Genomic DNA, 17,543 nt, shown 5'->3' on the forward strand with positions numbered 1-17,543 from the left:
TATTTAAGTTTTTCAATTTTAAAATTTTCGAAATTAAAATTTTTAAATTTTTTAATATTTTAATTTTTGAATATTCAATATTCAAATATTTAAACTTTTAAATAATTGAATTTTTAAATATTAAATTTTATTAAATTTTTAAATATGTGAACTTTTTAATAGAAGGATTTTCAAATATTTAAGTAATGAAATTTCATTTTTTTTATATTTAAATTTTCAAATATAAAAATTTTGAAAAATTTAAATTTTGAAATATTTAATTTTTGAAATATTTAAATTTTTAAATATTTAAATATTTAAATTTTTAAATATATAATTTTTTTAATATTTAAATTTTTAAATATTTAAATTTCGAAACATTAAAATTTTGAAATATTTTAATTGGTAAATAATCAAATTTTGAAATATTTCAATTTTTAAATATTTAAATTTTTGGATATTTACATTTTAAAATATTTAAATTTTAAAATATTTAAATTTTGAAATATCTAAAAATTTAAATATTTAAATTACAAATTTAAAAATTTAAATGTCTCAAATAAAAAAAAAAAATCAAATGAATAACGTTTGCCTAGAGAAAAAAGTAACTTCAAAATGCTTCATACAAAAGAAATTTTGGGGAAGGGAGACATTCGATTTTCAGGATTGTGCTAACTATTTATTCTGTATTGTTTGTTTTTTTTGTTAGTAAAAGTTTTCTACATTTTTTCCTCGATACAAACTGCGCCCACCTTCAGAGGGCGGCTCTAGTCTATTGTTTTGGGTGTTTTATTCCACGCAACGTCGTGTTTTCAAGTGTACGATTTTTCTCTCCGCTAAATCAAATGCCATTTTCGTCTAGTGTTCTGCTTCCTAGTTTATTTCTTTGTTAATAAAATTTACAACAAGTACGAAGATTACACCGGCTTTCGTAGTTTCTTTCCGCAGTGCGTTTCTGTATCAAATCAGCCAAAAATGTGAAGGAAACAAGAGTTCACGCACATACTCACTCAATCGCTCACGCGCATTCTTCACACAGCGCTCTCACGCACACTCACTCGAAAAGCACAAATCGAGCGCGCGCGCACGCGCGATTCGGTTGTATTGGTGCGCACTATCCTCACATTCTCCTAGCCTACTGTGTGTATGTATATATATATATATATATTGAATGGTAGTTTCCAAACTTCATCGATCAAGAAGTAAAGCGCCATCTTTTTATCAGTGTTGAAATCTCGTTTGACAGATCGATTTTTTTTGTTAAAAGTAAACAAACATTGCGTAACCATAGAAAATCATGGTTTCTTTTTAATATCTCGAACTTTTTTCGAAATTTGGAGAATTGTTGACTGTTCCGGAAGTGGTAAAAACAGAACAAACGAAAACATTGAGAAAAGAGAGGGGGATCGAGGAAATCGTGTTGTTTCTCTCTCTCACACACACGGGGAAGCCTTTGGATTGGACAAAAAAACACGTAACACAAATCGTCTCACTCTCTCTGTCTGTCTACAAACATTCACGTAACACATCCGACCATACTCACACGCTCTGCCGGCACTTGGGACTGGTGGCGCCGCCGCCGACATCGGTTCCGGGCACGTGGCCACCGGCGCCGATGACCGTGGTGGGGATCAGGAGATAGGAGAGGGATCGCAGCGTTGCGCTCACTGCGGCCAGTACGGTTGGGCAACAAGACGAGGTGTTGGCGGTGGCGGTGGCGCCGGCCGGGGCCATGTCCCCGAGCGGACCCAGCTCCAGCGGTTCCAGCGGACTCGAGGGGTACAGGACGGGGGCGTGGTAATGGTAATGGTCATGATCGCGGTAAAAGGCAGTTGTGATGTACAGGGAGTCGTCTCAGGTTTTAAACTTTCTACTTTCGGGCCTAGAAGTGAGAGAGGGAGAGAAAGAGAGAGAGGGTTTCGAAACGATGAAAATGTGGTCGCGGATCGCGCACAGGTTCTTCTCTATACTACACCGACACCGAGAGCACACACACCGGAACCACAAAAAGCTAGAAAGTGAAGGGTTGTTTTGTACAGGTTGGGTGAGGTTATGTTCCGATTGGTTGATATAACCTTGAAGAAGCCATTTTTGTTGGCCGAAACGTCAAAATCAAAAACATAACCTCACTTAAAAGGCTAGAAACTTAAGATTGTTTTAAAATTTAGTGAGGTTATGTCAAAACTTCCTTAACCTAACCTCAAAGAAGACTTCGTTGTCAGCCGAAATGTCAAAATTGAAAACATAACCTCACTAAAAGTTACACCAAAAGCAAAAAGGTTTAGTGCGAGACATCTACTTTACCGACCGTACCAAGAATACCAGAGATTCCCAATCGCATGCATAACTCCAGGGGGGTGGCCAAACCTAACCTCAAGTTAATTCCAACCAGTCAGCGCTATAGCAAAGTCACACTAATCTTATCAAATCCCGTAAACTTTTATGACCCTCCTCATATCAAGTGAGGCCTGTAATTTGGTTGACGAAAAGGGCAGCTATTTTGGCTTTACGGTGTTTTTTTCTTCTTCGATATCGCGAGATATCGTTCGTCCCCAAGACCAAAAATAAGTCAAGTGCAATATATTTTCTAGGTAAGATGCCGATATCAGGGCAAGATTAGCGCAATTGGGCGCACATGAATACGACGGTTGTGGCGTAATCGAGTTGTTTGCGGGGTTTTTGATTGGGGATCCTGAAGTTAGAACTTATGTAATGTCTACACAGTTTATAGAGAAGTTAAAAATCATACAACTGGCGAAACAAAAGCGTAACGCTAAAGTGAAAGATTTCAAACGATAGCCACCTTGACTTAATTCAATCATTTTTGATAGTTGTGCCACTAACAAGAAGCGCGAAACTTTTTTTTGTTTTGCTATCACTTTAAAACTTTTTAAGATTTAAAAAAAAATTCAAAAATTTAATAGAAAAACAAACGGTTAACAGTTTTAATTTTGAATTTTTGAAATGTAAGTTCAGATGAAAATTTACAATTAAAATCCATCGATTTTTGTTCAACTAGTCAAGTGGCCGAAAAAAGTTACGACCTTTTTAAAAACTCAACTGAGATTTGACATTTGCCGGTCTATAAAAGAAGGTCAATTTTCGAAGGACGTTCATTTGAAATCTGGACGCCGAAGAGAGCACAACTCGTGTTTGCAGGCTGCCAGGGTGGTCACTCAAATGCCATTTTCGAATTCCCGACTTTTGCAAGCCTCAAATAATAGGAATTTCTTTTCCAAAAAATCGAAAACTTTTATCAATATCAACCAACGATCAAACTAAATTTCCAAATAATCTTGAAAAAAAATCTGTTGTCGGTTTTGTTAAAAATATAATTTTAAAAACAAATTTGAGCAGTTTTCTCAGATTTCGAACATTCGATTGTTTTTTGTATTTTTTAAACCAACTGAATCTTTTTTGGTGCCTTCGGTATGCCCAAAGAAGCTATTTTGCATCATTAGTTTGTCCATATAATTTTCCATACAAATTTGGCAGCTGTCCATACAAAAATGATGCACGAAAATTCAAAAATCTGTATCTTTTGAAGGATTTTTTTTTTTTTGATCAATTTGGTGTCTTCGGCAAAGTTGTAGGGTTGGATACGGACTACACTGAATAAAAATAATACACGGTAAAAATTTTTTTTGGTGATTTTTTATTCAACTTAAATTCGGAATATTGGTCCCAAAAATTTTCAACTTCATTTTTCGATGTAAAATCCACTTTGCAATCAAAAAGTACTTTAATGAAATTTTGATAAGAGGCACCGTTTCAAGTTAAGGCCATTTTTAGGTAACTTTTTTGAAAATAGTCACAGTTTTTCATTTTTTTAAATTAGGCTGGTACAAATATTTTTAAAAGTTTTGTCACCCCCTTCAAAATTGGCCCGAAAAATCAGGGGGCAAAAAAATAGTTTTACAATAAATTTCAAAATTTCAATGAAAATTCAAGTGCAACCAACTGCAATCAAATTAAAATACATTCTTCTGCGTTTAAAATCATTTTTATCATGTTTGGGTTTATTAAAAAATCTTAAGATTTTTTAAAAAATTTCGATGCAGAATCTTTTTTTTCGATTAAATTTTTGTTTTTGTCAGATCTTAGATTTTTTGAAAACTAATGATTGCAAAACAACTGAACTAGTGTAAAATGCATTTAAAACACTTTTTTCATTTAAATGTGAAGACTATGGCTTGTTATTTAAATTTTTATATTTTTTTTTATTTTTTTGCCCCACCCCCCCTTGACCTCGGCCAGGGCCGAGGGACAAAAACTTTTTTTAAATATTTGCATCGGCCTTAGTGCGCACGTTTGCCCACTTTTGAAAATATATAAAAAAAAATTTACATTGAAAAGCAGCAACAAAGAGAAATAAAATTGTTTTTAATAGAAAGAGAAAAAAGGAATGGCAAAAAGTTAAAAATATAAGAATTTTAAACTTTACATTAGGACAGTTTTATTCTTTCAAAACAGATTCATAATGTTTAGGAATTAATTAGAATACTCTCTATCAAGTTTCCTGTTTAATTTTGTGGGATTTTGATTATTAAATTTAGAAATAAGTATTCATTTATCAAGTTCTGTTTTTTATGTTTCCTCCAACTGTTGTTTTATGTTTCCACCAATCAAACCAAAACCAAAACATGTTGTAATGCCTTAAATTCAAAACATATTGCATCATTTTGCCGTTTTTAAATTTCTTTTATTTTTCGTCATTCCGGTTATGTCTAAGGCATAGACTCGTTTTACTTTTTTAATATTCTCTACGAAATCGGCAGATTTCGACCATTCATTTTTTTGTTATTTTTAATTTGACTCAAACTTTGTGGGGCCTTCCCTATAACCAAAGAAGCGATTTGTTCCAAAAATTCGGTTCCAAAAAAAAATGAAAATATTTTTTTCGAAAAGATCATAAAATTTAACAAATGTTTTTTTTTGTAACATTGAAAATTGAACCATTAGTTGTCAAATCAAACTTTAATTACTTTTCGATTGCAAATTTGATTTTACATAAAAAAGTCACCAAAATTGTTTTGATTAAAATTTATATTTCTACAGAAAAAAATATCATTTATCGTTCTCTATGGCTCAAAAGTTGCGGTTTTCGTCCCTAAAACATATCCAAAAAAAATCTAGCAATAAAAAAAATACAAATTTTGGAAAATAGTTTTTTTTTGTAAAAAAGTAAAGTTTCAAAACCGGCAATTTCTTTTTCTTTGCAGCAGTTCCCCACGAAAACAGCATGATTTGAAAAAAAAAGTTGTCCGATCGGGCTCAAAAATTTTCTGGGGCTTTCTTGGCCGAAATAATTAGACCTGAATTTTTCTGTTTGCCCATTAGGGTGACCTACGCCGTGTTAGGGTGGCCCGAAAATGGCAATTTTTGTCGTTTTTGCAAAAAACACATTTTTCAAAAAAAAAAATCATAACTCCGCACCATTTCAACCGATTTTAGATGTCTTAAACGCAAACGAAAGTATATTAGATAGGCTTTTATGGAAAATAGCTAAAAAAAATCAAATATCTAGCCTAGCATTTGAAAAGGTCAAACGAAAACTTAAAATGCTCGTTTGAAGGTCTCGGGACCAAAGAGCCTATGCCTAAAAATATTTTTATCAGATTAGTCGGAAAATTTTACAAAACATGTCAAAAAAAAAAAGTTAGGGGTATTTAAAAACACCCAAAAAGCAAAAACTGAAAATTTGGTTTTAGGACCTTTTTAAAAAAAAACTCCAGATATGTATACGTGAAGGTGGGTCTATGAGGTCAAATTAAGAATTACATGTTTCGAGTGATTTTATAGCCTTTCCTCAGTGAGGTGAGGAAGGCAAAAATATAAATAAAATCCATTTCCAGTTTTGGTGGAGAATTGCTCATTTCTTAAATAGCCTTTTCTTTTTTAAATAGATTAAAACAGTGAAAGAAACTTTACATTATAAGATACGTTCTCAAAACTAATTGAGTGCAGGTTTACTGAAAGCTCAATTTTTCAATTTTCAAAATTTAATAATTTTTAAACATTTGGAGAAAATATCTAAAATTTCCGAATTTGTAGATTTTTGCGAATTCTTGACTTTTCTTGACTTTCCCGTTTTTCCGACTTGAGTGGCCACCCTGGCATAATTAAGTGAATAGCCCAAATTTGGATTGGCCCCAGGATATGTTCCGATGTGGGGTCAAATCTTCATTATTTTCAATTCTTAGTACGGAAATTGGCCACTTGATTCATTCTGACTATGTCACAAATTGGTCCGAGTTAACCGGAGGCTTTCCCGAAAAAATCCGATCAAGGTTCGATTCCGGAGCCATATAAATTTGATCGGTATGGGCATAAAACTTTGTGATTTTCAAAGTTCCGAACGAAAATTGACAATTTGAAGGGGGTCCAGATGACCTGGGGGATGTTCCGGTCAAGGTTCGATATGAAATTTCATGCTTCTCAAAGCTCAGTACGAAAATTAACCACTTGGATTCAAATGCCCCAGAGTAAGTTCCGGTAGTTAGAAAATCTTGATTACAAAAACCCGATTTAATCCCACCAGGGGTGAGATAGAGCCTTTCTTACTAAAGAATATAACTTCTTTCAATTCACAACATCAACTTGATACAAAAAATCTTAAAGCAAGGTATTATTAATGATGTGTTTTCTAAAAGAAATTGAAAACGCAATTTTCACCAATAGAATATTTTTAATCGTACAAATTCTTAATCAAACAAGCGTTTATGACAAATGCTAGCATCGCTAGCTTCCAATGCGCAAGTGACGACACACACCGCGGTTTTGGTTTTCTAGTTTTGGCGCAAAGCAAAACCGAGTCAACCGCGCAGTGGGAAGCTTGCCATTCAGCATCTACGAAAGTGAGAGAGTCAGAGGTAGATATTTTTACAACCGCACCACTACACACTCAATCGCAATACCTTAGGTAGATAGCCATTGGCGTCGCGAGCATTGAAAACTTTGAAAACGATATAAAGCTTAGAAGCTTCGAAAGCTCCTATTGGAATCCAATGAACTCTGGTAAATAAAACGACACAACAAATGACGCCTACTTAAAGGCGATTTTAGGAGCACACGGGAAACAAATTGTTTGTACCCGGATGAATGTCCTATGTCAAAAAAGTTTTTGCATAAACATTGGACAGTTATGCAAAAACGGACAGAGCAAAGAAACCGAAAAGCTACGATATCTTACATGTTGAAGGAAACATCGGTAGACAAGCTACTACGAACGAGTATAAGTCGAGCCGAAACATATGCGCCAGCATTCTCGCGCCAGTATTCGAAGCTCAACTTGACAACTTGGCGACGAAGCGGCGAAAATCGATGCAGTGTGATTTTTTAGCGATTTTTCGGTTTAAAATTCATGCTGAATCGACATATTAACGAAGCTGGAAATGACGTCCTGGCTTAAAGTAAAACCTATACCTTTCTTTAGTAAGAAAGGCAAAAAGTAAATCGTTCTAAAAATTGATCGGGATTGCCGATCGATGTCTAATTTGTTTCAGATGCTCACTCATGGTCTGTACTATGAATGTAGTAAGAAATTTCGGATAAAATCAGAAATGAAAAATGTTGGCGAATGTCACCAGGGGGGCTTTTGCCTTTTTTTAGGGATTTTTTTCCTTATGGTAGGTTAATCAAACGGCTCTAACTCCAGAACCATATTATGAATCTGGATGAAAATTGGGGAGGTTGTAGAGCTCGAAAAATGCAATATTTGAGATAAATAAAAGATATGAAAATGAAAAAAATGGACCATATTTTCATTTGAAAACTGTGTATTTTGTTGAAAAGTCTGGCCGCATCCGAAAACAGATGGATAATTCGAAATTTGCGCGGCAACTCACCCAGGTTCAGCACACTAGCTTTCATCTGCATTTAGAAGAATCGAAATCGGATTTATGGGAGCTGAGAACGGCGCGACACAAAATTTAGCAAAATTTTACCACATACGAACATCACTCGACCTCCACGGAATTTATTTTCTCAAAATTCGAGGGTTCGAGATAGACGAGTTCTGTCAAGGTGAATCGATAGAGCGTCGAAAATCGATGCAGTGTGATTTTTTAGCGATTTTTCGGATAAACATTCATGCTGAATCGACATATGAACGAAGCTGGAAATGACGTCCAGGCTTAAAGTAAAACCTATACCTTTCTTTAGTAAGAAAGGCAAAAATAAGACAAGGCAGAACTAACCTAAAACTTAAAGCACAAATACACGGCATAGGATACAGTGAAAGATAATACGCACAAATACACCAACACCATTTAAATTATACCAAACACACCACAGACACATCTAATATCTACAAATAAATCACACATATACGACATTTTGGCATTCTTTTTTTTCATATTTGTTTCGTTTCTTAACCCTAGTTAGCACTCGCCCCAACGCATTTCTTCGACATCAACGAAAACCGCGAGTAAAGGCTCAAGTTAGGTGCTAATTTATGTGTGTTTTTAAAAAACTAGTCAACAAGCGCTACAATTACGAGAATATGCTAAATAGCTACAGAGATATAGAAGGTGTGATAGAGCGATAGTTTCTCAATACATAGTAGTGATAACAATAGATTTTACTGGGAACAGGACAGGGAGGACTCAAGCTGCTCTAGAAAGGGAAAGGACAACCTTGCTGTTTCACGCGGAAGAGCAGCGCAGCTGCTGTGCGAGCGAAAGCAATATTTCAGGAGAGAAAGTGAGTGAGAGAGTGAGCTTCGGCATCAGCGCAATCCTACACTACACACGCGGAAAAAACGCCCATCACCCGTCAGCCAAGATCTTGCTGCGCTTCGGAGCGATAGATTGCCGCCCGGTAACTGTACCTGTTGGAGGCACTGCTGCTGCTGCTGCTGCTGGTCGTGGTGGTCACCGTCGTCGCCGCCGCGCTCGCACCACTGTTGTTGGCCGCCAACGGTTGCTGCTGGATGATGCCTTGGTTCACGCCTGCGCTTCCAAAGCCAACTCCAATGCCGCCACCGTTTCCACCGCCACTGACCGGGGAGGAATTTTGTCGATTCCGGGCCAGAATCTCGTCCTGCTCCATCAGCAGACCGGCGCCCAGGTCCAGGCCGGCTCCGGGGACGCCGCCAACGCCCATCGTCAGCAGGTTCTCAAAGTCGAGCGCCTGGTCCGAGTTCATGCGCGAGCTCAGCAGGTAGTAGTACGTCTTGTAGCGTTTTAGCTGAAGAAGAAAAAAAAACCCGAATTAATAAAAATGTTTAAAGAGAAGTTGAACAATTGAACCAACCTCGTACTGCAGATAAGCCTCTTTTTCTTTGTAGTTTTGCAGCGCCAGGCCCTTGGTCGGAATGGTGGACCGCTTGTGGTCGGCGAGCAGGTTGTCCAGCTTGTTAACCTGGTCCTCGTGCGAGGCGAGCTGTTCGCGCTGGAAAAGAGAAGAAAAACATCGAAAAAAGATTAGTATTATTTTGAAAATATCATTTTTATATTTTAAATTAAAATAATAGCAATAAATAATTCAAATTCTCAAAAACCCATGTCCCATGTCTTTTGCACACAAAAAAGGTAAAAAAATTTTATTAAAAGTTGATCCAGGACTCATTTGAAGACACTTTTTTTCAGGTGATGGCTTGGAGAACTAGCCTTCCCTACTTTATACGGGAAGGTCCACCATATTGATTCCACGACTCGATTTTTTTAAACCAATTTTTAAGAAAATGTCGTAACTTTAAAGTGTTCTGGAAGATAGCAAACAAACTGTTAAGTTCAGAAATCAAATTAAGTTGATCAGAAGTTTGTAATCGCGAAAATACGTAATCCCCGACTCCCGACAGTTTTAAGAAAAACGCCATATCCGAAGTTCAGTTTCATCGTATTACATCGTTTGTTCTTTGTCATTTTGGTTATGCCTCTGACATTACCACTGCATCGTTTATACGATTAACCCTCTAAAGCCCATGGTTACTCCAGAGCACCACTAATTTTTGTCTTAAAAATTACATTTCTCTTCAACCATGCATTTTTTCAACCTAGTTCAACCTGCCTTAGTTTATATGGAATGTTAACTTATAACAGTGAAAATTTCATCCAATTTGGTCGATCTAGTTACGAGTAATGGTGAAAAACGTAAAAAGCTCTGGGCGAGTGGGGTTAAATAAGCATAACAAAGCATGCTTGCATTAGGTTGATAGTTTAACCAAATTAAAAAATTTGAGCATTTTTTTTATTTTGAAACATATAGTATCACACAAATGCTTAACTCAAAATAACAGTTATGTAACTATCATGCCTTAAAATAAAAAAAAATGTGTTAATTATTACTGCCCCATTAAAATATGAATGCAAAAATATACGTTGAAGTTTGAACAAAATTATATGGTTGAGTATTACCTCATTTTTTATGTAATTTTACCTAAATAAAGTAGTTGTTCGGTAACTGGGCGTTGTTTAACTGGGCTGCTTTTTAACTGGGCCGTAGCCCAGTTAAAAAGCAGACAAACGTAAAAAAACCAAAACAAAACGAAATCACCGAGGGGTTAAGGGATGCAAAAGTCATGGTCAACAAATAAAAAAACTGTTTTCAACTTTTCATGTAATTTCAAGTCACAATTAAAGAAATATGAAAAGTAATGATTGTAAACAAATTTGAGTAACTTTTATTTTTATATTTCATCAAATAAATATTATGTATCGGTACTCCCCTCGCCCAGTTAGCGAACAGCATTCGATGACTGGGCTAAGTTCTCAGCCCAGTTACCGAACAACTACTGTATATGTGCAATAAATAAAGTTACACACTAAAAGATGTAAATTTACAATTTTCCAAGATCAAATAGCGTAGCTTGACGAGCAAACAAACATTTTCAACTTAGTCCAGTTTTTTTACTGAATTTTTTTTAAGAAAATATACTACAAATTTTCATTATTTTCAAAATTAATATTTTCATCGTTTGTGAAAATTTTAATGAAATACTTTTTTTTTTGTAAAATTTTTATTATTTTTGCCAAAAACTCTAACGTGGTGATTATTGCATTCGATCGTATTATTTCGATCGTAATTTCTCGACTCACGATCGAGATTTCTCGATCGTAATATGACGATCGTAATTTGTCAATGGTAAGTCGTAATTTGTCGATGGTAAGTCGTAATTTGTCGATAGTAGATTGAGATCATTCGATCGTAATTTCTCGATCTACCATCGACAAATTACGACCGACGATCGAGAAAATCTCGATATGGGTTCGAAGCTCGTTTTGAAAACTTATTTATTTAATTAATGATCTTCAAAAAAAAAATTTCAAAAATATCAAAAATTTCAAAAAGTTTAAAAATTTCAGGATTTTTTAAAAAAATTAAAAAATTTCAAAGATTTTTAAAATTTAAAAAATTTTGAAATTTTAAAAAATTTCAAAAATTTTAAAAATTTCAAAAATTTTAAAAATTTCAAAAATTTCAAAAAATTCAAAAATTTTAAAAATTTCAAAAATTTCAAAAAATTCAAAAAAATCAAAAAATTCAAAAATTTCAAAAATTTTAAAAATTTCAAAAATTTTAACAATTTTAAAAATTGCAAAAAATTACAAAATTTCGAAAAATTTAAAAATTTTAAAAATTTCAAAAATTAAATTTTTAAAATTTTTGAAACTTTTGTAATTTTTGAAATTTTTGAAATTTTTGAAAATTTTAATTTTTTTGAAATTTTAAAAATCTTTGAAATTTTTGAAATTTTTAAATTTTTTGAAATTTTTAAAATATTTAAAATTTATGAAATTTTTGAAATTTTTAAAATTTTTGAAATTTTAAAATTTTGAAATTTTGAAATTTTGAAATTTTTGAAATTTTTGAAATTTTGAAATTTTGAAATTTTGAAATTTTGAAATTTTGAAATTTTGAAATTTTGAAATTTTTGAAATTTTTGAAATTTTTGAAATTTTTGAAATTTTTGAAATTTTTAAAATTTTTGAAATTTTTGAAATTTTTGAAACTTTTAAAATTTTTGAAACTTTTAAAATTCTTGAAATTTTTAAAAATTTTGAAATTTTTGAAATTTTTAGAATTTTTGAAATTTTTCTTATTTTTTCATATTAAAAAATTGAACTTAGATTTTTTTTAAATATTTTGTTTAAATAAAAAAATATTCAAAAAAACGGTATTACAAATTCCGATCGTAATTTCAAGATCCACGATCGAGATTTCTCAAAAGTCAAATTACGATCGTAATTTGTCGATGGTAGATCGAGATTTGTCGATGGTAAGTCGTAATCTTACTATCGAAAAATCTCGATCGTGAGTCGAGAAATTACGATCGCAATAATCAACACGTAAAAAGTGAACATGCATACAAAAATTCACATCGTTTTCAAATTATGAAAATTTGGGTATTTTCATGAAATACAATATTTTGTGGAAATGTGAGTATTTTGTTTCAAATACTCTACAACAGTGAAAATGAATACAGAATTTCGCATCGTTAGAAACTCATACCGTCATCAGGGGTGACATTGGGTGTGAGTGGTGAGATTGGGTATTATAAAAATGCTTGAATTTGTATGATCCTATCTCAACCCCCCCCCCCCCCCCAGACCCAATGTCACCCCAATGTCTTGATGACGGTATCAATAAATTCAAAATTGGAGTGTTTTCATAAAGATTGGTATTTTGTTAAAAATTAAGTATTTTAAAAAAAATCTAATTAAGTAAAAATGCACATAAAATTTGGCATCGCTTTATACCCAAATTTCAAATTTGGAAAATTTTATTAATTCCATGAAATAGAATATTTTGTGTAAATTTGAGTATTTTACAACAAAAAAAAAACATTAATAAAGTGAAAATGCATACAAAATTTCGCATCGTTTGATTCGTACATCGAAATTCTGAAAATTTGAGTATTTTTTTTAAATACAATTTTTGTATAAATGTGAGTATTTTTTTCCAAAATCTCTACAACAGTGAAAATGTATCACAAAATTTCGCATCGTTTGATAATAATATTGAATAATAAAAATGAGGCAGTTTTTGAAAATTTGAGTATTTTACAAAAAAAACCAATCACGTGAAAATGCATACAAAATTATGCATCATTTGATACCGGCATTGTAAATTATGAAAATTTTAGTATTTTCACGAATTACAAAGCGAATTGTAAAGAATTCAGGGTGACCACTCAAATCCCATTTTCAAATTTCCGACTTTTTCCCGACTTTTTGCAGGCTTTTCCAGAATGCTCAAATAATACGCATTTATTATCTAAAGAATGATTTCAAACAAAAAACTTTCTATAAGACAAGTCAATATTAACCACCGAAAAAAAAATGAATTTAAAATAATCCAAATATAGGCATTTTTTATAAATACAGAAACTAAACAACAATTGGGTCCTAAAATGAAGCTTAGATTGCTGATATTATTGTTAACAGCGATAAAGTTTATTTTTCTGAGTACAATGACACTTTGTACGACCACAAAGAGTTTAAAATGGATTTTTAAATCAATTTTGAAAAAATTAACCTCGCGGTCCTCCTTGACAGAAAAGCTCCTACTTGACAGCTCGTTCCAAGGGGACCATAGTTGATCCATCGATAAAATGTTGGCTGGTCCAATTTTTTTTTGCATTAAAATGAAAAAAAAAGTGATCAGAAATGGTTTTTAATCGTGTTTTTTTACCGTTGTACATAAAAATGGCCATAGGGCTTTAGTACCCAATTGAAAAAAACTTCACAAACTTCATTATTATGATTCAGAGTAGAAACACAAACAATTAGTCTTTGAAAAAATTATCGAAAGTTCAACAATACTAATAACATTCATGTTATTTTTTAAATTGGCAAAAGTATAGTTTTTGATACTTCGTTTCAACTGGAAATGACAAAAAGTTAAAGATAACTGAGCTTAAAATTTCGTTCCATTTTTTTTTAAACTTCATCATCATTTTAAATGTGGCAGTGCGTGGCCGAATGGTTACGCTGTCCGCTTTGTAAGCGGATGATTCTGGGTTCGATTCCCATCTGCTGCAACCTTCCATCGGATGAGGAAGTAAAATGTCGGTCCCGGCCTTGGTTGTTAGGCCGTTAAGTCATTCCAGGTGTAGGAGTTCTCTTCATGCCATAAGTACAAACAACACACCAAACCAAGCCTACTCCAGTGGAATCGCTGGCGGCGGTTGGACTCGCAATCCAAAGGTCGTCAGTTCAAACACTGGGGAGCAATTCTCTACGAAATCGGTCTTTTTTCTTCAATTTTAATTTTTGTATTTTTTAATCCGGCTGAAACTTTTTTGGTGCCTTCGGTATGCCCAAAGAAGCCATTTTGCATCATTAGTTTGTCCATATAATTTTCCATACAAATTCGGCAGCTGTCCATACAAAAATGATGTATGAAAATTCAAAAATCTGTATCTTTTGAAGGAATTTTTGATCGATTTGGTGTCTTCGGCAAAGTTGTAGGTATGGATACGGACTACACTGGAAAAAATAATACACGTAAAAAAATTGGTGATTTTTTATTTAACTTTTATCACTAAAACTTGATTTACAAAAACACTATTTTTAATTTTTTTATTTTTTGATATGTTTTAGAAGACATAAAATGCCAACTTTTCAGAAATTTCCAGGTTGTGCAAAAATCACTGACCGAGTTATGAATTTTTAATCAATACTGATTTTTCAAAAATCGAAATTTTGGTCGTAAAATTTTTCAACTTCATTTTCGATGTAAAATCAAATTTGCAATCAAAAGTACTTTACTAAAATTTTGATAAAGTGCACCGTTTTCAAGTTACAGCCATATTTAAGTGACTTTTTGAAAATAGTCGCAGTTTTCATTTTTAAATTAGTGCACATGTTTGCCCAGTTTTGAAAAAATATTTTTGAAAAGCTGAGAAAATTCTCTATATTTTGCTTATTCGGACTATGTTGATACGACCTTTAGTTGCTGAGATATTGCAATGCAAAGGTTTAAAAACAGGAAAATTGATGTTTTCTAAGTTTCACCCACACAACCCACCATTTTCTATCGTCAATATCTCAGCAACTAATGGTCCGATTTTCAATGTTAATATATGAAACAATTGTGAAATTTTCCGATCTTTTCGAAAAAATATTTTGGAATTTTCAAATCAAGACAAACATTTTAAAAGGGCGTAATATTGAATGTTTGGCCTTTGTGAAATGTTAGTCTTGATTTGAAAATTCCAAAATATTTTTTCGAAGAGATCGGAAAATTTCACAAATGTTTCATATATTAACATTGAAAATCGGACCATTAGTTGCTGAGATATTGACGATAGAAAATGGTGGGTTGTGGGGTGAAACTTAGAAAACATCAATTTTCCTGTTTTTTAACCTTGCATTGCAATATCTCAGCAACTAAAGGTCGTATCAACAAAGTCCAAATAAGCAAAATATAGAGAATTTTCTCAGCTTTTCAAAATATTTTTTCAAAACTGGGCAAACATGTGCACTAATTTAAAAATGAAAACTGCGACTATTTTCAAAAAGTCACTTAAATATGGCTATAACTTGAAAACGGTGCACTTTATCAAAATTTCAGTAAAGTACTTTTTGATTGCAAATTTGATTTTACATCGAAAATGAAGTTGAAAAATTTTACGACCAAAATTTCGATTTTTGAAAAATCAGTATTGATTAAAAATTCATAACTCGGTCAGTGATTTTTGCACAACCTGGAAATTTCTGAAAAGTTGGCATTTTATGCCTTCTAAAACATATCAAAAATAAAAAATTAAAAATAGTGTTTTTTGTAAATCAAGTTTTAGTGATAAAAGTTAAATAAAAAATCACCAAATTTTTTTACCGTGTATTATTTTTTCCAGTGTAGTCCGTATCCATACCTACAACTTTGCCGAAGACACCAAATCGATCAAAAAATTCCTTCAAAAGATACAGATTTTTGAATTTTCATACATCATTTTTCTATGGACAGCTGCCGAATTTGTATGGAAAATTATATGGACAAACTAATGATGCAAAATGGCTTCTTTGGGCATACCGAAGGCACCAAAAAAGTTTCAGTCGGATTAAAAAATACAAAAAAAATCGAATGACCGAAATCCTAGAGAACTGCTCTGGGGTGGAAGGTTCCTTGGAGTAAAAAGAGGTTTGGGTGTTCTCCCCATTCAAGCCTTCGGACTCCTAGGTTCGAGCAGAAACTTGCAATAAAGACCACAAAAGACCCGGGGGTCGTTAATGTGGATGGTTTGATTTTTTGATCATTTTAAATCAAAGAATGATTAAAACATAATTGCAGAAATTATTCATTCAAAAGATTTAGAAAAATGTCAAGAAATTCATAAAAAAAATTTGCCTGATTCCCTTTTTAATTTTGTAATTTTTGAGATTGTTTTTTTTATTTCATTTTTATTTTTTCTAGTGGTCATTCTTTAACTGTTTTTTTTCCAATGAACATTCTGTTAAATATGATTTTCTGTTTTACCACTTATTTTAAGCAAAATGTATGAAGAAATAATTTTTTTAAACAGTTTTGCAATAACTCTAAATTTCTTTGATTATTTTTTTGCAATTTAAAAATTTTCTTTATGTTTTTGAAACGTAAAAAAGTTTTTGAATTTTGGATTTTATTCGATATTTAAGTTTTCCGAAAACTGAAAATCAAGCTTTATGTATAGTAGTAATTTAACCATACTCACAAAAAAAGTTTAACGGCAACATTAAAAAAAATATATTTTAGTTACTTAAAGAATTTAGTTAAACAATTAAAAAAAATTACCAAAAAACCATTGCCAAACTCAAGTTTCAAATATTCAATCTATGTGACAAAATGAAATAGAATCATAACTCTAAGCTGGCCATTAGGCTCTATTTTTATATTAGTTTTTCATTAACTTTACCTTTTGTATGATAAACAAAAATTTATAGAGATCATATGATTCATGAAAAATATTATGAAGATCTGTGTCAAAGACTCCAATATTAATTAAGATTTTGAATGTATTAAACAGCTTTTCCATACTCAAATATATTGAAATAGTGAAAAGAACCTTAAATTTAAAGTAAGTTATTAAAGCAGAATTGACTGAATTCAATTTGAGAATTGTACAAAATATTACAAAATTATTCAAGAGTTAAAAAAATAATTTTTAATCAAGCATGCTTTAATTCCCGACTTTTCTAGACTTTTTGACAAAAAATCATAAATTCCCGACTTTTTCCCGATTTTTGGCGGATTTTGGCGAATTCCCGACTTTTTCTCGACTTTCCCGATTTCCCGACTTGAGTGGGCACCCTGAGAATTGTAAAAAAAAATGTTTACCATCACATAAACTCTACAACAGGGAAAAAGCATACAAAATTTCACATTGTTCAGTAACCATGATGCAATTTATGAAATTTGGAAAGTTTTTTTTTTTACATTCAAAACTGTATTTTGTGAAAATTTAAGTATTTTAAAACAAAAAAAACTCAAATGAGGTTTGCAAACAAAATTTTGCAGTGTTCAATACCCATATTGAACAAAATAAAAAATTGAGAACTTGCATAAAATAAAGTACTTTGTAAAAATAGTATTTATGAATTACGTTATTTTGCAAAAAAAAAAAAAATAATACTTAAACTTCA

The 17,543-nt window shown here is 32.3% G+C and overlaps 1 protein-coding gene across 5 annotated transcripts in view; it reads right to left on the bottom strand.

Moving 5' to 3' along the window:
• Nucleotides 1-846: 846 nt before the first annotated feature.
• The window catches only part of LOC6049047 (PH and SEC7 domain-containing protein), a 154,277-nt gene continuing 137,580 nt past the window's right edge, over nucleotides 847-17,543 (bottom strand). For all 5 annotated transcript variants that reach the window (XM_038252100.1, XM_038251895.1, XM_038251962.1 and 2 more), the window contains 3 exons: nucleotides 9,235-9,372; nucleotides 8,810-9,168; nucleotides 847-1,861 (listed from right to left, as the gene is read on the bottom strand). In XM_038252100.1, coding sequence (XP_038108028.1) covers nucleotides 1,834-1,861; nucleotides 8,810-9,168; nucleotides 9,235-9,372 — 525 coding nt within the window. In that variant the 3' untranslated portion in view covers nucleotides 847-1,833. The remainder of the gene's footprint in view (nucleotides 1,862-8,809; nucleotides 9,169-9,234; nucleotides 9,373-17,543) is intronic.

Source organism: Culex quinquefasciatus, chromosome 1, assembly GCF_015732765.1.
Source record: "Culex quinquefasciatus strain JHB chromosome 1, VPISU_Cqui_1.0_pri_paternal, whole genome shotgun sequence".
Classification (NCBI taxonomy): Eukaryota; Metazoa; Arthropoda; class Insecta; order Diptera; family Culicidae; genus Culex; species Culex quinquefasciatus.